The sequence below is a fragment of the Suncus etruscus genome, chromosome 11 (genome assembly GCF_024139225.1).
Source record: "Suncus etruscus isolate mSunEtr1 chromosome 11, mSunEtr1.pri.cur, whole genome shotgun sequence".
Lineage (NCBI taxonomy): Eukaryota > Metazoa > Chordata > Mammalia > Eulipotyphla > Soricidae > Suncus > Suncus etruscus.
Window position 1 is genome coordinate 81,906,739 of NC_064858.1, and position 25,562 is coordinate 81,932,300.

At 33.2% G+C, this 25,562-nt stretch overlaps 2 protein-coding genes across 2 annotated transcripts; both read left to right on the forward strand.

The window, feature by feature from the left end:
- The first annotated feature begins 684 nt into the window (after positions 1-684).
- On the forward strand, positions 685-1,620 carry LOC126022596 (olfactory receptor 12-like). Its single transcript, XM_049783565.1, has one exon. It carries the CDS (start codon positions 685-687, stop codon positions 1,618-1,620), a length of 936 nt encoding a protein of 311 aa, XP_049639522.1.
- Positions 1,621-19,066: 17,446 nt separating this feature from the next.
- LOC126022571 (olfactory receptor 12-like) lies at positions 19,067-20,014 on the forward strand. Its single transcript, XM_049783540.1, has one exon. The coding sequence runs from the start codon at positions 19,067-19,069 to the stop codon at positions 20,012-20,014; it is 948 nt and encodes a 315-aa protein (XP_049639497.1).
- The last annotated feature ends 5,548 nt before the right edge of the window (positions 20,015-25,562 follow it).

Here is a 25,562-nt window from a genome sequence, read left to right on the forward strand (position 1 = left end):
GTTAAAGAGTAAAAAAGAGCTTTGTAGGGGTGTGGGAAAGGGGAGAATACAAAATAAACATTCTGTATACGGAAAACATAACATAAGAATAGGGAATATTCTGAATACATGAAATATATGAAGTACGCCCCCGCGCGGTTCTGTAGTTTTTGGATGCCTAGGGAGGAATTTCTCACCCCCTCCCCCCAAGGCCCGATTAACCAGGCGTGGCCCTGAAGACCCGCCTGGTGTGGGGGGAATCATGCTCTCCTGGACAAAGTGGTCAGCCCAGGGTCCTATGGCTAGCTGTCCTGCCCAGAGCCCCCATCATACCAGTCAAAAGCCCATGGAATCCTGGCATGTGGAGTGTTCTGGGCCCAGCCGAGCCTCTGTAGTTTTTGGCTGCCTAGGGAGGAAGAAAATATATATTCTTATCTATAAAAATGTATATTTCTAAAGCACACTTAGAACAAATTTTTATTATTTGCTAAATAGCATAAAATGTTTAGGTATTTAAATGACCTATTTAATAGGAAGACTTTTTAATGAGCAACATTCTTTTATTAATTTATTTTTTAAAAAATATTGGGGAATGTATGATTAAAAATAAATTTCCATGTTTGTCTTGATTTTTTATTAAAATAAATATTCTGCTGATTTGCTTCTTTCATTTGTACCATTTTTTCAGTTCTACATATAACAGCTATGAAGAGTGAGCTTCCTAGAAATTACTCAGAAGTGACTGAGTTTATATTATTAGGATTCAGAACTCCTCCAAAGTTTCAGATCCTCTTGTTCTCAATGTTTTTGTTGATCTACATGGTTACTGTAGTGGGAAATATTACCATGATAATTGTCATTAATGTAGACTCAAAACTTCAAACACCCATGTATTTCTTCCTTAAAAATTTGTCTTATGTAGATCTCTGCTACTCCACAGTCATTGCTCCTAAGACATTACAGAACTTTTTGTCTAATGAAAAGAAAATTTCTTATAATGGCTGTGCCACTCAGTTTTTCTTCTTTGCTCTGTTTGTCACAACTGAAGCCTTTCTTCTAGCAGTAATGGCATATGATCGTTTATCAGCGATTTGTTTTCCTCTCCTTTACCCTGTGCAAATGTCTAATAGAGCCTGTGTGAGACTGGTAACAGGATCTTATATCTGTGGAAGTATCAACTCCATAGTCCAAACAGGTTTCACCTTCAGTTTGCGTTTTTGTGGAGAAAACAGATTGGACCACTTCTTCTGTGATATCTCAGCATTAATCAAGATCTCATGTGTTGACACGTTTGTGAATCAGATAGTACTGTTTATTATCTCTGCTCTCATCATCATTAGTTCTACAACTATCATTTTGGTTTCCTATGCTTATATTCTCATCACAGTTCTAAAGATCCCCTCAAACCATGGCCGGAGTAAAACTTTTTCCACATGTGGTTCCCATATAGCGGTGGTGAGTTTATTCTATGGAACTGTGTTCTTCATGTATGCCCAACCTGGAGCTATCTCATCACCACAGCAAGACAAAATTGTCGCGGTGCTCTATACCCTTGTAATACCAATGTTAAATCCTCTAATATATAGTCTGAGAAATAGAGATGTAAAAAATTCTGTGAAAAGAATATTTTACAGAAAATAACTCACTATTTGTGGAGACAGTACATAGTGTACAGTTTGTTTTTCTGAAGTTCCTATTACCTTTGCTATTGAAATTATATATTTGTATAAATAACAAACTGTACATTATTATATAACTGTAATATATTATAATACGTATATAATTATTAATAGTAACAATTCTATATTAGCATATATTGCCATTAAAATTTTAGCTAGTGATGATATATAAAAGTGTATTTATGTTATTTCTAATTATATTTTATTTCAATGTTTCTTTGTTTAAAAGCAAATGTAAAATGTTTTTTAAAGTAATTATAGTAGGCTTCATCTGTGTCTACTACTCCTTAACTGTTTTATTTCACAAAGTAAATTGATAACCATTTAGGAAAGATAACTTCCCATTATGTGGGCAGTAAAATAAAATTGCATTAATTACATAGAACACTTTTCCTAAGAAGGAACACTATCTCTACAATTAATGCATAAAAGAGTCCCACAATATAATATTTGGGAAGCAATTACTCACAAGGAAAATGTGTGATGGCAACATTTTTTGTTTTATTTTCTGCTTTTTTCTAAATATGAAATGACACATTTTATAATAATACAATTTACTGCACAAAGAACAAGAATTATGTCATAACCTATTTTGGGTTTGACTTATTTATATATTTACTTGATTTTTATTATTTACTTGGCTTTTTAATGCTGGGTATTGAATTCATTCAAGAAATGTGCTTTACCTATAACTATGACAGGTTTATCTAAGAATGATCATTTGTGCTTATTTTTGGTCACACACAGTGTTGCTCAGAGCTTATTCTTGGCTCTGTGCTGAAATAAGACTTGGCAGAGCTGGAGATCAATATGGCATACTGGGAATGGCACTCAGTTCATCTGTGCACAAGAAAAATACCTTTTCTGCTATACTTTTGCTTCCGCACATCATTTTTTTTCTTTAACATTCTACATTTCTAGTTTAGATCAGTATAACAGTCGTTTACAGTTTTATCTATTTTATTTAAAAATAAATTGTGCATGTTATCCATTAAAATCAGCTAAATATTAACATTTTAGTGTTTATTTTATTTATTTATTTATTTTTGTTTTGTTCTTTTTTGAGGGGTCACACCCAGTGGTTTTCAGGGGTTACTCCTGGCTCTGTTCAGAAGTCGCTTCAGCAGGTTTGTGGCCATATGAGATGCCGGGATTCGAAACAGGGTCTGTCCTGTGTTGGTGACGTGCAAGGCAAATAAATGCCTTACCACTGTGCTCTCACTCCAGCCCCTATTTATTATATTTAAATTTTAATTAATATAAAAGTTTATTTCTCTGTTTGATATGGACTGATTTTCTTTTTTTGTTTGTTTTTGGGTCACACTCTGCTGTGCTCAGGGGTTACTCCTGGCTCTGCTCCTGGCAGGCATGGGGGACCATATGGGATGCAAATTCGAACCATCATCTGTTCGAAGCAGCTGCGTGCAAGACAAAGTCCCTACCGCTGTGCTATCTCTTGAGCCCTAACCCTAACCCTAACCCTGGATTGATTTTCTCTTCCAAATGCCTCTCTTTGAATTTAAAATTTTTAATGAGAAAGTTTCGTAACATTAAAAAAAATATGAAGAGGAACTAAAAGTGTTTGCTCCATTTTCTTTGTTGTTACTCTTTCAAAATACATGTGTGATAAATAGAAATCCTACGGGCTGGAGCAAAAGTACAGTAGGGAAACTACTGCTTTGTTCACTGGGTACGGTGCTTGCCTTGCATGTTGTCCACTTAGATTTGTTCCCATTATCCCATATAATCCCCTGAGCACCGCAGGTGTAATTCCTGAGTGCAAGCAAGGACTCCTGAGCATCACTGGGTGTGCGATTCCAGAAACGTAAGAGATAAAGGTAATAATGAGTAGATTTTTAGTTATATATTATAAATATATAACTTGCTATATATATTTATATATACATATATAATAAAAATGAAAGGACAATGTCTCTAGTCTTACTTATTGCAGTAGTTGAGAGCCAAAAACTGACAAAAATCTGACTGAATAAGATAAACTGAATGTGATTTTCCATTCTCACTTTTTTGGGGGAGGGCAGGAGCACACCAGGTGACACTCAGGGGTTACTTCTGGTTATGCACTCAGTAACCTCTTCTGGCTTGGGGGACCATATGGGACACTAGGGGATTGAACTGCAGACCATCTGGTTCAGCCAAGTGCAAGGCAAATTTAATAATAGAATGTATAATAATAGTATAGTATATATATAATAATAGTATATAATACACTATAATATACTATATAATATTAAATAATATAAACATATACATAAGTATACACTAATTATATATAAAGTATATGCTTTGCATTTAAGTATATACTTAATACCCTGTCTTCTTGATGCATTGAGTCTTTATTAATATGTAATGCTCATTTTCTTTTATTTAATTTTCAATTTAAATGACCTTTATTTGTATACATTCTGCCACATTGCATAACTTTTTTTCCTGGAGTGATAGATATCGCAGTGGGTAGGGCACTTACTTGCCTTGCATGCTACTCACCCAGTTTCTATCATGAGAACCCCACATGATCCACCAAGCCTGACTAGAAGTGAGGGATCTCTGAGCATAAACCATTAGTAAGTCCTTTCCACATCCAGCAGTGGGTCATAAAGAAATCAAACAACAGCAACAACAAAAGGAAAAAATAAACCAAGAAAGCCACACTATAAATAAACCAAGGTACAAATAAGGTCAAATTGACATCAGTCATACTGATCTGTTCTGGTATTGTGTAGAAGAAATGCAGTGGCCAGCTCTGATGATAGAATAATTGAAAATTAAAATATTATAATTATTTTTATTATTTTATTTTATTACTTTTTAATTGAAGAATTAGTTAACATGTTCCCTTTTCTAAATCACCTGAGTAGAAAATCATGTATGATATTTCTTTGAGAGTATGAGTCCAACATGATTTTACACCCTGTATTCTCTCTAACATTAAATTAGTTTCTCAAGTATAGAGGAACATGACTTTAATGATTACAAGGGCATATTAGAAAAAAAACTTTGCTTATGGTTAATTGCTCCTTAGTGTGATTTCCTTCTTTGCAAAGCATTTCTCTTACTCCAATTCATCTCATGCTCTGTTTTTGCCTCCATAAAGGAAAGATTAGTTTAGCATGGTTTTAAGTGCATTTCTGTAAAGATTATTAGCATTAAACTTTGTCATGATCACAAGAGGATACAAAGACAGATCCTTTTCAGAACAAAGCCAACTTGAAGGATCCTATAGTCCTCCCCCCCCAAAATTTTATTTTTGGTACTATGATTTACAATACCGTTAGGTAACATTTCATGCATAAAACATTCTAGCACTACTCTCCAATAAAATGTCAGCTCCACATTTTTCCAAGTGTTCCTCCCTGTTTCTCTTCCTCTTATATTTTATCTTCCCCGTCTTGTTTTTCCCTCCAAATACATATCACCACTCCCCCCAAAACCCTAACATGGTAAACTTCTTACTAAACAAATTGTTCTCAGTTTCTGTTGCCATTAAATATTTCTTACTTGCTATCTGTATTTTCTTGAATGAGATCAATGATATCTTCCATCTAAAATTTTTATCATCATGATACTCTCCAGATCCACCCAGATAGCATAATTGCACAATTTTATTTTTACTAAAGTGAACTAATATTCAATTGGGCATTTACACTATAGTTTATTTATCCAATCATCTATTCTTGAACTTTTTTTTTTCAGATTTTGGTTATTTTGAAGGGTATTGCAATGAATATAGAATACATGTCACTTCAAAATAGAGTTTTTTAGCTCCTTAAAACATATGCCAAGCAATAGAATTTCTGAGTTTTAAAGAAGAATGATTCCCAGCTTTTTGAGTAATGTCCATATTGAATGCATTGTTCTAGTTTTATTTGATTTTTATGCTTAATTTATAAAGGGGTCTGAATTCAACTGTTTTCACGTGACCAACTAGTTTTTACTACATCAATTAGTTAAAAGATTTTCTTTGTTTCACCTCATAATCTCTACTCTTTTATGAAAGATTAACTGTCCAGATGACTAGCACTGCAGTTGCCTCAATATATGAAAAACAACAAGCTTTTCCCTGCCCACACAAAGGTATAGGTGACACCTAGGGGAATGGGGTTGTCACTGAATCTGAGCAGAAGAGCACTGCAGCTGCATGCCCAGATCTGTATGAAAGAATAAAATTCAGCATGCCTACATACAGGTAGAAGCCACATCCCCTGGCATGTCCTCCCAAGTGGGCAGCTGCTTACTTAGTTACAAGATAACTCTTACCCACATACTTTTACTTACTCTCCTGATACCTCTCTGACAGTAGGAAAGACTAACAATTACAAAGAAAGAAACACTTTGAGACTACAAAAGGAACAATGGTAAAGCAATGCAAAACCCACAATACGTTTTGCGTGAAAACTATAATCCAGCAGACCGAATCAATAATAATATATAACCTCTCTCTATATATAAAGGTTATATATATATAATCAATAACCTATATAACCTCTCTGAAATAGAATTCAGAGTGGAAATATTTAGGATGTTCAACAAGCTCAAAGAAACAATAGAATATACTGCCAATAAAACACAGCAGAACATTGGGGCTGGAGAGATAGCATAAAGGCAAGGTGTTTGCCTTGCATGCTGAAGGATGGTGTTTCAAATCCCAGCATCCCAGATGGTCCCCTGAGCCTGCCAGGAGCGATTTCTTAGTGTAGAGCCAGGAGTAACCTCTGAGCGCTGCGGGTTTGACCCAAAAAGCAAACAAACAAAACAGAACAGAACAAAAAACAGCAGGACATAAGAGCATAAACGAGAAAAATACAAAAAGAAATATCACGGGGCCTGCGAGATAGCATGGAGGCTTGCCGTCCATGCAGAAGGACAGTGGTTTGAATCCTGGTATCCCATATGGTTTCCCGTATCTACCAGGGGCGATTTCTGAGCATAGAGCCAGGAGTAACCCCTGAGTGCTGCCGGGTGCTGCCCTGAGTGCCCCCCCCCGAAAATATATCACAACTGAAAAATTTGGTAAGCAAAATGGAAAATTCCTTCAAAATAATTACTAACAGAGTAAGAGCTGTTTGGGACAGCCTCCAAAAAATATGAAAAAAATGTCTCAAAATAAATGAACAGAAGTTGTAGAACATCATAAAAATAAGTGAACAGGTGGCAATAGAACTTTGAGATAAATTTAACAGAAACAACATAAAATGCAATGGGATCCCAGAGAGCCAGAAAGAAAACCCCTGTTAAGAACTAACAAAGACATAATTGCTGAGAAGTTCCCAGAACTAAAGAGTGTATGCACCAACATCATAGATGTTCAATGAGTACAAGTTAAGAGACTCAAATGAATACACTCCAAAACATATCCTATTGACAATGGTGAAAACCATAAATAAAGAATTCTGAAATCAGCAATATCAAAAAAGAAAATTGCATATACAGGGGCATCCTTAAAATTTATAGATTTATTATAAGCAACATAGAAACAAGCACAGTGGGATGATAGTGAAAAAACTCACCAAATGAAATGATGCCTTACCAAGAATACAATAATCCAGGTGATCATTTAGTTTTAAATAAATGATACACAGCTTTATGGAAAAAACAAGAGCACAGGAACTTTACAAACCAAAACAACCTTAAAAATCCTGAGGAAAGTACTTTAAGGCAAAACAAAGCCACAAACACACCAAATCTTTTATTAAAAAAAATGGCAAAAATTCTATGTCAATAATCTCTCCCAATAAAAAAAAGTCAAAGTGTGCCAAAATAAACCAAAGTATTAAATCTAACATGTTGCTGTATGCAAGAAATATGTATATTGGCAAAGCAATCACATAAGGATAATTCTTCAAGACACAACTTTCTTAAAAAATCTGGGAACTCATAGTAATATCAGACAACATAGAATTAGGCTCAGTAAAATCATAGACAGAGGTCATTTATCAATAAACAAGAAATAAATCACACTTATATTTAACTAATAGGGGGCTGCAAAATACTTAAAATAACTGCTAAGAGATTTGAAGAAAGACATCAGATATTGCAACACAATAATAGTGGGAGACTTCAACACTACTCTATCACTTCTTAACAGATCAACCAAACTAAAACTCAACAAGGATAGGCTAGCCAACTGCCATTAGTGGCAGCTACAAGGTGTGGGATCTGGTAACTGCCAAATTTATCCGTAATAATCCAGTGCCTTCTTATGGCTGACTAGGGGCCATACAGTCTATTTCTTTATTATCTCCTCCCTTTACTGTAAAAGAAAAAGGGTAGTAGGAATAAATAACAGTCTTCAAGTATTGTTCTACATTACTGATAGGTTAGATTGGAAGGATATCAGATGATGTAATCTATCCATGTAGGGCCATGGGAAGTCACTGGTCGTCTGTAGGTCAAAAGAGTGAGGACCTTGTGCCAAGGACACCAGTTAAAGAGTAGATTGGTTGTGAGCAGCAGTTCTTTTACTCTTATTAGAGGGGTTTGGTGCTCCATTGCCAAGGGACCAGAAAAGAAAAAGAAATTGTTGAGAAATAGTAAAATTAGCAAATGTGGGGTCAGAGAGATAGCATGAGGTAAGGCATTTGCCTTGTATGCAGAAGGACGGTGGTTTGAATCCCGGCATCCCATATGGTTCCCTGAGCCTGCCAGGAGTGATTTCTGAGCATAGAGCCAGGAGTAACCCCTGAGCGTTGCCCTGGTGACCCAAAAAACAAACAAACAAAAAAATTAGTAACATGTTGCAAGAGACATAGAACAGAAAGAAAAACTATTTACTATCTATTAAAACCAGTATGGCATGAGCCTAGATTAGAGATCAGTTTCCTGCTCTTCTCTTCCAGGTGGGAGAGCAGAAGCCACAGCAGCGTGGATTGTGGGCATTTGTTCAACCCCTAATTGTAGGCTTCTTGGATGCTGTACCACAGTGGCCCCAATTAAAAAATGCATGTCCTCTGAATTATGGGATAGAAAAGAGGCTGGAGAGGAAATAATGAACTCATCATGTCATTGTTTATATAGACCTCAACCCCATAACTCAGAGGCAAGAGAGCCATAATATAATAATTATATTATTATAATAATATAATTATTATATATAATACACCTAAATTAGCTATATGCCCTTCAAGGCCAGTGCTTTTCAGGTATTTAGCACTTTGTCAGACAGAGGAAGAGGAAAAGTGCATACCCCTTGCAAACCCTAAGGTATTGCCTGTGGGGCTCAACTATAGGCAAGTATTGGAGTATTATCAGCCCTAGGTTTGGTTTGAGATTGAGCTACTGGAAAGAAATCTCTCCCCTTGGATGGCATTTTTCAATGAAATTTTCCTTAATTGTGGGAGTAGGGGTAAAACTCTCCATTGTATTTGATCCCGGTCCTGCAGGAGTAGCTATCTTTTTTTGAGGCATAGGCACAGAAAGGGCTGAGAGGTAAAATTCACAGTTAAAATTTGATCTGGTCTCCCCTACTGGGGGAGGTGGGGCATAAAAAAGTTTGAGATGGTAATTTTTGTTTTGTGGTTTTTGGGTCACACCCGACAGTGCTCAGGGGTTACTCCTGGCTCTGTGCTCAAAACTCGCTTCTGGCAGGCTCGAGGGACATATGGGATTCCGGGATTCAAACTGCCATCTTTCTGCTTGTAAGGCAAATGCCCTACCTCTATGCTATCTCTTCGTTCCTGAGGGGGTAATATTTTTAAGTAATTTGATGAGTATGTATTTTTTATCATTATATGAAGATATATATTCCAGCATGTCATCACCCCCAATAACATGAATAAACAGTAGATCTTTGAAATAGGGTAAAAGATTTTCATTAAGTATACAGGAGACCAGAATAGATTTAATCCACCAAGGGATTAGGGCCTTGATTCACAAAGAGATCATGGCTTTGATCCACAGCATAACAATTCTGATTCCTCAGAAAATCATTTCTCACACTGTTCTAGGCAGGAGCTGGGAGACCTGCATAAAGTTTCTCCAGCAATCAGACAGTGACCATCCAACAGGAATGGCAAAATCTCCTAGCTATCACTAATACTTCAACCCAGGCCTTTTATAACCCTGGGCTAATTGCTAGTTATCTGTCAGTGGTCTGATCATTAATAGCTTCACCCTTAAAGGGACATTACCTATTTAATGCTGAACAGGGACCATAGCATCTGTCTCTATTACCTTATAATCAAGTAGTATTGGGATCCTGGTGCCATCCCAAGTTTCTTAGTTTTGGGGGCTGGGGTAAAAGAACAATGAACTGAGTTTAATCCCAGGTATCACATATGGTCCCTAAACACTGCCAGGAGTGATTCCTGAATCCAAAGCTAGGAGTAACCCCTGAGCACCACCATATGTGGCTTTCCAGCACAGTAACAACTAAAAGTTTTCTAGTTATTTAGCGGACATGGAAGAATGTAAGTATATTCCTTCACCTTAGTTTAGGTACTTAATAGACTATCAGTTTTCAGACTAGTGTATCTGAGTTTGGGCCTATTGGGGTGATTTCGTTATTACCTACAGTTTTTTAGTTTTCCTAGTTTTATTTCTAAATTGTCCTCAATGCTGGTATCTAGAAGTTAATTAATGGTGTATAAGATAAAGGTCTTGGGGCTGCCTTATGTTTTGGGATGCCTTAGGTAGGTACCACAATTTTTTCCTAAACAAAATATTCACACCTCTGAAATTCCTCTAGTAATAAATTTCTGCACAGGTGGAATTTCAAATGTTTGAATTTTTTGTAGTGTAAACCCACCAGGATTGATCCCTGAGCAGAGTACTGGGAGGAAGCCTTGAACACCATTGGATGTGGCCCTATAAAAAGGGATATGTAAATAACATCAAAGGAAGGATATATTCCTATGCTTAAATACTAGTAATTCAATATAATTCAGTCTTACATTTATTAAAGATAAGAGAATTATCATTTTTTTAATATAAAATATAAAAAATAATATGCAAAAGAACAATTTAAAAAGCAAAAAAAGGGGCCAGAGATATATCACAGTTGTAGGATATTTGCCTACCATGCGGTCAACCCAGGATGGACCCTGTTTCAATTCTCAGCATTCCATATGGTCCCCTGGGCCTGCCAAAGTTATTTCTGAGCACAAAGCCATGCATAACCCCTAAGTACTGCCAGGTGTGACCTCAAAACCACAACAAAACAAACAAACAAACAAATAAAAACCAAAGTAAAATATCAAACCATTAATACTAAAATAAGAAAGATAAATTGTTTCAGGATGATAGACTAAAACAATTAACTCTACAGACATAGATAAACTTTAAATAGTTATAAAGAGATCTCAAAATTGATTATTTTAGAACAGGACAAAAAAGGCAGCACCAACTTCATTAGGAGAAAAATAATGAATTTTTTTACCACATGCAAGGTAAATGCCCTACCTGTTGTATTATATCTTTGGACCCTGCATACCTTCTTTGTTATATAGAATTTTCTTAAATATTTAAGCAGACATTTAAAATTACTGAACAGGACTAAAGTGTAGCCCGGATGGTAGGGTGTTTACCTTGTACACGGCCAACCTGGGTTCAATTCCCCAGCATCCGTATGGTACTTTGATATTGCTAGGAGTGATTCTTGAATGCAGAACCAGAAGCAATCCCTGAGCACCACCAGGTGTGGCCCAAAATGCAATAAACAAATAAATAAAATGATTGAATAAACATTATGTTTTGTTTCAACTTTTAAATGCAGTTTTATAAAAACTGAAGAAAAATATTTTCCATAATATAGCAATCTTAAGAAGCATAAGACCATATATAACTTTTGCCTAATTTTAAAAAATGAATGTTCCATCCTTACTTTTCAATTTTAATATGTTTCAAGTCATTAAGCCTCATTTTATAAATTTTAGTTCTTGTATGGAGGGTGTGTTTTTAATTAGGAACAATATTTACAAAGATGCTATAATAATAGAGTTTGAAAAGCAGGGTTTTTGAGTATTGTAGTGTTGTGTACAAGTTTTAGTTGTTCTTTGAATATTTGAAATGATCAAGAATATAATTTTTCTATAAAATATTATTGTATCATTTGGCACAGGAATCATGACATCACTATAGTTTTATATATTTAAATAATATATTCTTCAATATAATAACTTACTAACTCTAATTTTTTTTTGTTTTGGGGCCATACCTGGTGGTGCTCAGGGGTTATTCCTGGCTCTGCGCTGAGAAATCAATCATTCATGGCAAGTTTGGAGGACCATATGGAATGCCAAGAATCTATCCCAGGTCCGTTCTGGGTCAGTCACATGCAACACAAACGCCCTACAGCTCTGCTATTTTTCTGGTCCCTAATAACTTACTAACTTTTAAAAGTGAAGCTGTACTTACAATTTTTTTGCTGTTATTTTGTATTTTTTGTGGGTCACACCCTGTAGTGATCATGGTTATTCCTGGCCCTGCACTAAGGAATTCCTGGTAAATTCAGGGATCAAAATGGGATGCTGAGGAAATCAAAACTGGGTGAACTCTAAGCAAGTCAAGCATCCTACCCGCTGCACTATGTTGATGTTTCTGAAAAACCTATATTTTTATGTACTTTGTCTATTGACTTTATAATGTATATTATTTTATTTGTATATTTTTATTTGTTTTGTCGGTTAATGCTCTTCAATGTTTCCAAATGCATTGTTTATCTTTTAGAATTAAAATTTTAAATCACCATTAAATGTGTTTAATTCAATATAGTCTGTAAAATATATGCAATATTTTTAAATATTTCTAGGAGTTCTTGCTCCATAGATCTAGCCTGGCACTATTTCGGAGTGCTACAAGATGGCTTAGTTTGCTGCCATCTTGTGGCTGTTTTCTACTCTAAGTAAAGCAAAGGTGACTAAGAGGTGAATTGTGATAGAATGGGATTTCTAGAAAAATGACTAGAACTTTAAACTATTTCCTAGATGTTCTCCATCCTCCTAAGAGTGTCCTGAGTAGAGTATTTTGGTTGTAAAATAGCTAGAAATGGTGCCACCTAAACAACTCCATTTCTTTTAAAATACAGTTGCATGATATTGTTAACCCATTTTCCGCCCCTACTTTTCAATCACCAAAAAAGTCTGATAACCATTTATCCTATTTTAGAAAATTAAAAATGTTGGTCAACTATATTGTATCTGAATTTGTCATATTTTATGGCACACTTTCAGACTTTCTTCCTAAATTTTTAAATTGAGAATAATGTTGGTGTTCAATATTAATTCAGAATTATTAGCTATTTTCAGACAACACATTTTAAATCAATTTGTCACAACACCAGTAAAAAATGCAACATACTCCCTTCTTTATAATGTTGAAGAAGTTTTATAATATAGAAATTATTTCTTCTTTGAAGTTTAAGGAAACCTGATGGGAGATGCTAGCTGGACAAAGAATTATAGGATGTTTGACTAATGATATAGTTGCCTTAGATGTTGCAAAAGAAATAATCACTAAAATATTAAGTAAATTCCTCAGTTATCTTTATATTTCTTTGTATAAATTAATAATTAATAATAAAATGTCCCTTTTATTTTATTAACCTGCATTACTAGGTGTAAAGTTTTTTAACAGTTTTACAATTAGTTACTTTTATAATTAAAACAGCTGATAAACATTTTTCTAGGCATCTACATTTGTACAACTACCACTTAAAATACAAATCACAATATTTTCACCCCCCACCAGTATTATGCCACTAATAGTCTCCCTTGACTTTTTGGTTCCTTCTCTCCTCTCCACTCTGGTAAAATCAGTATTGGGTCAGAGTTAATGTTTGCTGTTTTTCCTTTTGTCCTATTCAGTTTTTTTCGTTCCCTTACATTGTATCTCTACATCTTACACCTGAGTAGTATTACTCTGTTTTTTCTTTTTCTTCTCCTGACTTATTTTGTTTAGTGTGATCCCTACAATTTTATGCATCCTGTAACAAAAATAGTCAATATTTAATGATAGTTAAGTAGTTTTATATTTCAAATATGACATATCTTTTTATCTAGTAGTCTATTCTTAGAAATATTAGTTGTTTTTAGATTGGTTATAATAAATAACCCTGCAGTTAATATAGATGTGCATATGTCTTAATAATATTTTGAATTGCTTTGATAAATATGTAGGAGTGAAACCTCTGGATCATATGGTAGATCTATTTTTGAAAATTTTTCATACAGGGCCAGAGCGATGGCACAGTGGTAGGGTGTTTGCCTAGCACGCGGTTGACCCAAGACGGACTGATTTTCGATCCCCTGGTGTTCCATATAATTCCCTGAGCCAGGAGTGATTTCTAAGCTTAGAGCCGGGAGTAAACTCTGAGCGTCACCTGGTGTGGCCCAAAAACAAACAAACAAAATCTTCAGACATTTTCAATTCTTAATAAATTACATTTACCTCCCATACACTAAAGCAATGGAAACTATAAGTGAATGCTAAGAGGAACAGAAAACATAAGAATAAAAAATTGGGGCCGGCGAGGTGGCACTAGAGGTAAGGTGTCTGCCTTGCAAGCGCTAGCCAAGGAAAGATCACCACCATGGTTCGATCCCCCGGCGTCCCATATGGTCCCCCCAAGCCAGGGGCGATTTCTGAGCCCTTAGCCAGGAGTAACCTCTGAGCATCAAACGGGTGTGGCCCGAAAAACCAAAAAAAAAAAAAAGAATAAAAAATTATTTTATGTTTATTGCTAGAAAGAGTTATCATTGTTTGTGTAGTTATCCTACCCAAAGAATTTTATAATTCTTATAAAAACAAAAATATTCCTGAAGACAATATTACAGATGTTATTGAAATTTGTGTGGGACCACAAAAGACCCAGAAGAGGCAAGACAAACCTGATAAAGAAAATGAGAAAATGTCTACCACACAGTCTATGGTATTTTAAAATATAGTACTGGAATAAAAATAGACAAATATTTTGGAATATGATAGCCCAGAATAAAATCCTATCAATATAAACTTTAATTTTTTTAAATAAATTTAAAAATTTTAAAGGGAACAGAACTTAAAGCTGAGGAAAGAAAACATTCTTGAATAGTCTTGAGGAAATTACGTATTCATATACAAATGAACAAAGATGGATCACCACTCAAATTATACACAAAAGTTAACTAAAAATGAAATTAAAACTTGTGTTGCCTGAAACAATAAAGCAATAAAAATCAAGTAACATCATAATCAGAGGTATATAGTTGACTTATTCATATTATTTCTTTTTTTTATAATTTTTATGTCCATACTCAATGACATTTTTGAAACATACCCTGCAATTGTTAACAACTTTAAAAACTCTTAGTACATTTTATTGATATATATATATATATATACACTTGAGTATTCTTCTATAACATCTCTTAATTGTCTAAAAGTACTCATTGTCACCTTTTTACTAAAACTATTAATATTTCAACTTATATACAGAACTTTACCAGAATTTATAATCATACTACAGTACCAGGTATATTTAAATTTCCTCTTTTCACATCATCCAGTAGTTGCTTTTTCATTTTTCAATCACTTATGTTCCTGATACTTAAACTGGAGATTACAACAGTAATTTCTCATAGTGTAGTTTTTCTGTGTGAACTGAATAAGTCAATATAAGAGAAAAAGAACAACATAATTAAGTTAACATAATGACGCTAATAAAATAATATAATGTTTATGTTATAGTGTATATATAACAATATGCTATCAAAAGTAAACTACAATTAAAATAACAGTAATAGTAGATATAAGCAGTATAAGGACTCAGAAACAATAACATTAAAATAAAAGAGCCTACCAATTAATAAGGATTTTCACAGGAACTAATTTTCAAAGAATTTCAGAATGTCTAAAGATTGAGATAGGAGGCAAGCTATCTTCAAAAAAGTGTAAAGGTAGAGTTGTATTTGACAAAGATGGTCATTATAGCTTGACTGCCCAAAAGGAGGAATAAGAATAAGAATATTAATTATAGAACAAGGAAACAGAATTGAAAGTCAGAAAATATAAAAAATAATTTATAAGAAAGTAGCTAAGGGAATAATCTGAAAAGCAACAGTCAATAAGTGCTGCACATATTGGACAGCCACATGCAAAAGAATCACAAATATCACAAATGAAAAATAAATACAAAATAGATTAGAGATTTCAATGTTTTGCATGGACATTAAAGTTCAAAGTTCAAAGTTTTATTTCCAATAAAATAGCAAGGTATTTCCTCCAATTCAGAAGATCATTTTTTATATTCATGGTAGATTCTTTTGATGTTCATAAACTTTTTATATTTGATGTAATCTCATTTGTTTATTTCTGCTGAGTTACCCTTGCAATTGATGTTTAATGCCTGGATATATCATAGAAACCATATTGTGAATTTGTTCTAGTGAGGCTTTCTTCAATTTGCTTTTTTTGTTTGTTTGTCTGTTTGTTTTTGGGCCACACCAGTTGACGCTCAGGATTTACTCCTGGCTATGCTCTCAGAAATCGCTCCTGGCTTCGGGGGACCATATGGGACACTGGGGGATCAAACCACGGTCCATCCTATGCTAGTGCTTGCAAGGCAGATGCCTTACCTCTAGCGCTGCTCCGGCCCCTTCAATTTGCTTTATTGTTACAGGAAACACAGTTTTCATTCCAGTTTTAGTTAACTTTTGTGTATAATGTGAGTGATGATCCAGCTTTGTTTCTTGTATGAAAAGTTTTAATGTGACACACAAACTCCAAAGCTATAACAACAACAACAACAACAAAAGAGGTTACATGACTTATTTCTTACCCTTCAAACCTTTGACGCATAAGGTTGCTTTGAAAAAATAAGTCATGCAAGCTTTATAAAATAAAGACAAAAATAAAAAAAATATATGTTCTAAGGGCCAAGATGATTTTTTGAAGATGTGAAGAAAGTCCAATAGGTGAGGTACTTGCCTTGCAAAATGAGGTACTTTCCTTGGTTGACAGGGGTTCAATCTATCCTAAAATCACATATGGTCCCCTGACCACTATTAGATATGATCCTTAAACACAAACCAAGGAGAGATCTTTAAGCACAGCCAGAGATGACTCCGTAGTAGTAGTAGTAGTAGTAGTAGTAGTAGTAGTAGTAGTAGTAGAAGAAGAAGAAGAAGAAGAAGAAGAAGAAGAAGAAGAAGAAGAAGAAGAAGAAGAAGAAGAAGAAGAAGAAGAAGAAGAAGAAGAAGAAGAAGAAGAAGAAGAAGAAGAAATAGTAGTAGTAGTGATATTAACAATAATAGTTTCCTTTCACAATATTCTTGATGATCCAAGAATGAATAAAGCAAAATCCTTCCCCAGGTGATGATGAACTATAGGAAAGTTTGGCAAGCACTGACATAATTGACCTCCAGGGCTTTTTAATTTGTTCAAAAATATCACACACTTATATATATGTATATATATGATTTATTTTCTTATTGTCGAGGCTAACTAGATGCTACCATCTAAAAGTTTCTATAACTTATGACTAATGACAGTTTAATCTTTGTACATATGATATTACTGTTTTTGATTTAAATATACTGCTATAAAAATAAGGTATTTATCAAGGTTCAAATTGCACAGCCAATTTCAGTTCTTTTGTTTTTTTTAATAAAAATATTATATATATAAATAAATAATCCTACTTATTGAATGTATGCATGTAATTTAAAATATTCATTGTGAAAGATTTTTTTGTAATGAGTGACAGTTTACTTAAGGCTTACTTAAAGGAGCAATCAGTTATCAATTCTTCAATGAGACTTTATTCAGAATCTGCTGGTTGTCAAGTAAGGTAAATTTTTTAAATTTTATTCTGAATATAATTTTTTTTAATTTTAGCAAATATTTTCCTTCTTCCTAGTTCACAAGTGCTATTTCATTTAATTTATATATTTCATTTAATTCAATTCTTAAAATAGTAATTTATGGAGCAGGTATTCTAAACTATGTTTTGTAGATACAAAAACAAAAAATAAAAGAGAAATGAAGTTTATAGAATTTAAATAATTTGCCTATTACTATTTAGCTAGTCAATGGCAAGTCATGGGTTAAAACTTGATTTTATAAATAATATGTGAAACTTCTGTTTGTTTGGTTTTTGGGTCATAACCCAGAAGTGCTCAGTGGTTACTTCTGGTTCTGTGCTCAGAAATTACTCTTGGCAGGGTCAGGGTACCAAATAGGAAGTGTGGATAGAACATTGATCAGCTGCTTGCAAGACCAATACCCTACCTGCGGTGCTATTACTCTGGTCCCTATAATATGTTAAACTTCTAAAAAAATATTTTCACTTCACAAAAAATAATGATTGAAACTAAATTAACTTAATTTCAAACTCATTATACTTCTGATTTCATAAAAGTTTTACACTATAATGAAACTCCAAATACAATATTAAATTCCTTGAGGAAAATTTTTTTAGTTCAGGAAGCATATGTTAGTATTTTATGTATCGTGCTCCTACTTAGTGTCTAATTTTAAGATTGATATTTATATTTAGAATAATGTCCATGTAATGCAGAATTTTTTATTTATTTGAATTAATTTTCTGCTTCAGTATATATATATATATATTTAAGAAAATACTTTTTTAAGGGAAGGTAATCTTTTACTTGAATTATTAGCTTTTATATTAAAACAAAGATGTACATCTAATTGTCAACATTGACAGTATAATATAAAATATTTTTTGTGCATTGGCTATCAACTAGGGAATAAAGTTACTAGCAATCAACTAGCAGAAGTTGAAGTAGGAAGAAAAGGTTGGACAGTTTATAGCTTGTTAGACATTTAGTCTATCTTCTTATTTATATCTCCAATGATATACATTTTTCTACCTCATAAAATGGTAGAAGTAGGCATTAGTACCTTGATAAAAGAGGAATTCATGTTACTGAAAGTGTTGGTAGTTATCTAAAAGCTCGTTAGACTGGCAGAGTAAAATTTGTATTAGATCCATCTGATTGTAAGGCTCTGAAAAAAAATGATAGAAAATAACAGAAACCATCACTATCCTAACTGTGCTTTGGTCAAGTATTTGTTCTACTTCACAATGACACTAAGAATATCATAAAATTTGGCGAAGGTCTTGAGTGATAGTACATAAATTTGATGTTTGCCTTGTGCATGCCCTAACCAGGTTTGATCTCTGTAATCCTATATGGACCCCTTTGAGGAATAATTTCTCAATGCAGAGTCAGAAAAAATGATACAAAAACAAACAAAAATAAATGATGTGAGTTTTACGTATAGTGCACTAGGTTTTACATGCAAAACTATATCTAATAAGACTTACCAAGATAAAGTATTTTATTAGTATTTTTTCTCTCCCTGGGAATTTCAGGAGTCAAGAGAAGATAAATATTTTCATAGTCATTATAATCATTCACTCATTTTTATTTCTCAGATAGGAATCATCTATGAAGAAAAACATGAGTAAGAATTATTCAGAAGTGACTGAATTTATTCTGCTAGGATTCAGGACATCTCCAGAAGTCCAGATTCTCTTATTCCTACTTTTCTTATTTATCTATATGGTCATTGTGGTAGGAAATATCAGCATGATAATTGTCATTAAAATAGACTCCAAACTTCATACACCTATGTATTTTTTTCTCAGAAATTTGTCTTATTTAGATATATGCTACTCCACAGTCATTGCTCCCAAAACTCTGGCCACTTTCTTGTCCAAAGACAAGAAAATTTCTTACAATGGCTGTGCAGCACAGTTCTTTTTCTTTGCTCTTTTTGTTGGAACAGAAGGCTTTCTCCTAGCTGTGATGGCATATGATCGTTTTTCAGCCATTTGCTCACCTTTTCTCTATACCACACGTATGTCACCCCAAGCATGTATTCATTTGGTGATTGGGTCCTATGTTTGTGGAAGCATCAACTCCATGATACAGACAGGTTTCACTTTTAGTCTACATTTCTGTGGAGAAAACAGATTGGACCATTTTTTCTGTGATGTGCCAGCCCTGATCAAGATCTCCTGTGTTGACACTTTTGTGAATGAGATTGTATTGTTTATTCTATCTGGTCTCATCATCATCAGCACTACAACTATCATTCTGGTTTCCTATGCTTATATCCTCTCCACTGTTCTAAAAATCCCCTCAACCCATGGCAGGAGTAAGACTTTTTCCACTTGCACTTCTCATATAACTGTGGTGAGTATATTCTATGGAACTGTATTCTTCATGTATGCCCAACCTGGGGCTATCTCCTCACCAGAGAAAAGTAAAGTTATAGCTGTATTCTATACTCTGGTCATCCCTATGTTAAATCCCATGATTTATAGTTTAAGGAATAGGGAGGTAAAAAATGCTGTGAAAAAGATATTGCTAAAAAAAGTATCTTTTCATTGACTTTTATTCATTTATACAAATATATGACTAATGTCATATTTAAGGTAATTTGTTTAGAATAACTAAAAGTTCTAGATTATTATTAAACATAACTATATTCTTTAAATATAGATTTTTATATTACTATATAAATTGTATGGTGTGATACAGATTTACTATTGATATTTTGTTTTGCCTCTAGACACTCAAAATTAAAACCCATTTATGTAGTACAAATAAATATCTATGTTTATTAATATATGAATGCATGTGGATATACCTGAATATTTATATATTTGTTTATATATATAGCAAAAGTATTTTTAATGTTTCTGTTTTCTCTAAATCATAGCAAAATTTTTCATGGTTCACCTTTGTAAATGATAACTATAAGCTTCATGATAATATAACTTATTAAATTTGCCTGAACATTTTTATGAAGAAGTGTAGAAAGTAGAACTTAGTGATATCACTACATTACCAAAGTATTAATGATTAAAATATATAAATGATTAATTGTCCTGATATGGTTGTTGTATACAATTTGTCTGAAGCATCTTAATAAAATGACTTTTATTAATTTTATGCTATTCATATGTACTGGTTTAATTATTTTTTGTTTTTGAATTACTTTTACATCTTATAACTTGATCAAAATTGATTTCTTCTGCATTTAGAAAATACTGTCATGTAATGACATTAATATTGTCATAGTATTTTCATTACCTATATATGTATACATTCTATTTTCTTTTATTTTATTTTCTAGGCCACATTCATTTGCTAAGGGATCACTCCCTTTTGGTGTTCAGAGTACTGTATTGGATGTTTCAAATATAGCCTGGGTTGGTCTGATGTACTATACTATTTCTCTGGTCCCCTATATACTATTTTTAATCCTTCAAATCTATATATTTCTCCTTTAAAATATTAAATAATTTTGTATTATTTTAAATTTACATTCCATAGTAAATTGAAATTTACTTTAGTAAATTTCAAAGTTATTTATTATGTCTTTTATAGATTTTGCATGTTTTTTTTTGTTTAGGTATTGTAATCCATGTATATACAAATGCTCAATTGCAGTATTATGCATCTGAAACTTTGATGCTATAAAGAAAACTTATTTTAGTTGTGTGCCACATAGAAGAACTGGAGTTCTACTATTGACTATGTTTCATTGCACCACTCCCCAGTGATGCTCAAAGAAGGGATGTGTGGAAAGGAATCAAATTTATGTCTCATTATGTAAAGTCTGCTTTCAGCATTTTGAGCTATCTCTCTGGCCCCTAAAACAATTTTATAACAATAAAAATTGAAAAAAATCTTAACAATATATTACTTTGAAATTAACATAGAATACATTAAATTTATAAATATAATTGTTTTACATAGAATTGCATATATACATAATTACTTTAGTTTATATTTAAGATCTGATGTGTTTACTACTTATTTCTGAATTTATTTATTTTATTGGTTAATTTTCTTATTTCCTTTAATAAATAATATTCAAACCTATTTCAAAAATATTTTTATAAAAATTAATATAATTTATTTTTGTTTTCATAAGTATATATGCATTTTCTGTTCACCTTTAAAATTATTTTTATTTGGCTATACTTTTTACTGTTTTTCTTTTTTATTTTAGGCACTTATTTTATAATTAACAGCATTACACAATACTGTAACATAAAACTTTCCAGAAACACACCTTTCACCAGAATATTCACTTCTCGTCATCCCTGTCCAAGTGCTGTCCTCATCCACCACCCCTGTGTTGAGCTTCCTAATGATAACCATTTTCAGCTTCCATTTCCATTGGGCATATGTTATTGACTTGCTATATTTCTTTATTTCAATATATATATGAGGGAGAAGATCATTCTATACATGTCCCTCTTCTTACTAATTTCATTCTTAATGATACATTGCAGATCAATCCAGATAGCAGCAAATTGTATAATTTGTCTTTCCTAGTAATATCCCTTTTTTCTTTGGTAGTATTAGTAGCCTAATATATTCCATTATTTTTTTATCTAGGTCTCTGGTCTTGAAAACTTTTTTTCCATAGAATTTGGTTATTGTAAATAATACTGCAATGGATGTAGGAGTAATATGTTTTTTCTAAATTGAGTTTTAGAGTTCTTGGGATAGATGCCACTAAATGGAATTGCTGGATCATATTGTACCTCAATTCCTAATATTTGTATTATTTTTCAAAATTTTGGGGACAGCTGAATGAAGGTCTTTTTCCACCAGCAGTGAGTGAAGGTCCCTTTCTCTCATGTTTATGTCAATACTTGTTATTTTTGTTCTTTTTGTTCTTTTTGACATGTACCAGTGCTTTTAATCACATTTTCTAATAATTTTATTCAAGTGTTTCTAAATTGATTACATTTTGCTATTTTATTACTTTAAAATTTATTTAAACATAGTAGTTGCAAGGTTGTTTATAATAGTTTTATTTTCACATACAAAGATGTTTGTGATTGAGTTACAGAAATACTATGTACAACAACCTTCACCAGTGCACATTTCCTGCCACTAATTTCCTCAGTTTTCCTCTCACCCTCCTTTATGACCTCTTTCCTCTCTGCCTGCCTCCGGGATAGGCATTTTACTTCTCTCTCTCATTCTATTTTCTTTTATGATACTGTGTTTTTCACTACTCTTTTTTTTTTTTTTTTTTTTTTTTTGGTTTTTGGGCCACACCCAGCGGTGCTCAGGGGTTACTCCTGGCTATCTGCTCAGAAATAGCTCCTGGCAGGCACAGGGGACCATATGGGACACCGGGATTCAAACCAACCACCTTTGGTCCTGGATCGGCTGCTTGCAAGGCAAACGCCGCTGTGCTATCTCTCCGGGCCCGTTTTTCACTACTCTTAATGAAGGGGTGCCAACCTTTTGCTTTTTTGGTATATAAGAACAGAGATTTTTAGATTTATTTCCTAGTTATTTACTTTGCTACTATATTAAATAGAGAGTTGCAATTTTATTATTGCACTGAATTATTGATAATATTTAAAATGTTTTATTGAAAATATTGATAATATTAAAATATGTGCTATTTATGTAATATTTATATTTAATATCAAATTGGTTTATATAAAAATTTATGGGAGGCACACTTGGCAGTGCTCAGAGGTTACTCCTGGCTCTCCACTCAGTAATTACTCCTGGGTGGTTCAGAAAACCATAGGTGGTGGAGTGTATTAATCTGGGTTCTCCTCTGTGCAAGGTAAATACCTTACCTGTTGTACTATTGCTCCAATCCTCTATCTAAAAGTTTTTTTGTGGATGTTGAGTGGGATTACATATTTTAGGGTACATAACTAGTATGACCCTACCTGAATTCAATTTCTTGCATCATATGGTCTCGTGGAGTACAAGAGTCATAGGCATAGATAGCACTGAAGAGTGTCGTTCTAGAGGCTCCTAGTAACTCTGAGGTAAGTTGGTTATCCTCAGCAACTCAGGGACTGTGCAGAATGTCAAATTTATACCCTTGTATTGAATCACTGGTCATATTTTCTGAAGTCATATTGGTGGGGCTCTGACCTGTTTTGTTATAATTTTCCTCTTAGCACTCATTTTGCTATATTACAAAGATTCTTACATGTGTGTTTTGCTTTATATATTTTATTTTCTCTTGAATGTATATATATTATATGAATTTATAATATGGAACATATAAAGTATATATTATTTATACTCTAAACAAGTATATACTATTGTACTAATATAATACAGTATATTATAGTATGTAATACACTATAATATAAAATATACAATATATAATATTTAATAACATAAACAAGTATACATAAGTATACATTAATTATATAAAGTATGTATATTATATATGTATATACTTAATGCCATTTCTTCTTAATGATTGAGTCTTTATCATTATGTAATGCTTCTTTTCTTTTATTTAATTTTCAATTTAAATGACCTTGATTTGTATACAATCTGCCTCATTGTATATCATTTTTTCTCTTAAAATTAATGTCTCCAAGACTGGAGTGATATATATTGCAGTGGGTAGGGCATTTGCCTAGCATGCAACTCACTCACTTTCTCTCATGAGAATCCCATGTGACCCCCCAAACCTGAATAGAAGTGACCTCTGAGCATATAGCCATTAGTAGGACCTTTGCACAACCAGCTGTGGGTTATAAAGCAATCAAACAACAGCAATAACAACAAAAAGAAAAAAATAAACCAAAAAAGCCACTATAAATAAACTAAGATAAAAATAAAAGGTAAGATTGACATCAGTCAGACTAATCTGTCCTTGTAATGTGTAGAAGAAAAGAAGTAGTCAGCTTTGATGATAGAGCCAAAGAAATTGAAGAATTAGTTAACATGTTCTCTTTTCTAAATCACCTGAGTAGAAAATAGTGTATGATATTTCTTTGAGAGTATGAGTCTAACATGATTTTACACCCTGCATTCTGTCAAATATTAAATTAGTCTCTCAAGTATCAGAGGAACATGACTTTAATGATTACAAGGGCATATTAAAAGAAACTCTTATAGCTTATTGCTTCTAAGTGTGTTTTCTTTCTTTGTAAAGCATTTCTCTTACCCCCAGTTCATCTCCTTTTTTTCTGCCACCAGAGAGGAAAGATTAGTTACCCAGAGTTTCAAGTGCATTTCTGTCAAGATTATTATTGTTTTTATTATTACTGTTAAACAAGAGTGCACAAAGACAATTCCTTTTCAGAACAAAGCCATATTGAAGAATCCTATAGTTCCATCCTCCCCCAAAATTTTATTTTTGCTAGTGTGATTTATAATACTGTTAGATAACATTTTATGCATAAAACATTCTAGCACCACACCCTCCAATAAAATGTCTGATACAGGCTTTTCTCAGTGTTTCTCCCTGTTTCTCTCCCTCCTATATCTTTTTTTTTATTTTAATTATGACAACAAAGATGCAAAGAAAGAGGACAGGGTAAAGTTACAGTAGAAGCCCAATCACCCATAAACAGAATTCTCGGTAGTCCCATCGATGATATCCCAGCCTTGAACTTTCAGCCAAAGAACATTAATAGAAACAAAACTGAACCCCTGTACAATACAATTACTTTGTCCCTCAAATCCCCAGTTGTAGTACATACTATTTCTTAGCAGCACACAATATAATCTAAAGACATTAGACTTATGTAACTCCTTAAACATTGAGGGCAAAGTACATTTCTCTAGTTCCATGCACATGCTAACTAGTTTAAGTTAACCTCAAAAGTTTTAGTGGCTTGTTTTTCTTAAGAATTGGAGTCAAGGGAACATAGTAAAAAATGGTATTAAAGTGGCATTTGTTTGCATAGGCCCACCAAAACATAAGGGACATTGAAAGACAAATTATGGTCTAAATACAAGGAGACCTTACCCCTGTTGTTTCCTGGCACAGGACTGACTCTAGGCTCCAGGCAAATTAGTTTGTTCAATTCAAGTCATCGTCTGTAGTGGCAATACACCTCCATTCCTCACATAGTCTCTGTTGTTGGTATCATGCTTCTGTATTAAAGATCCTGGAGTCTGCATCTCCCATATTGCA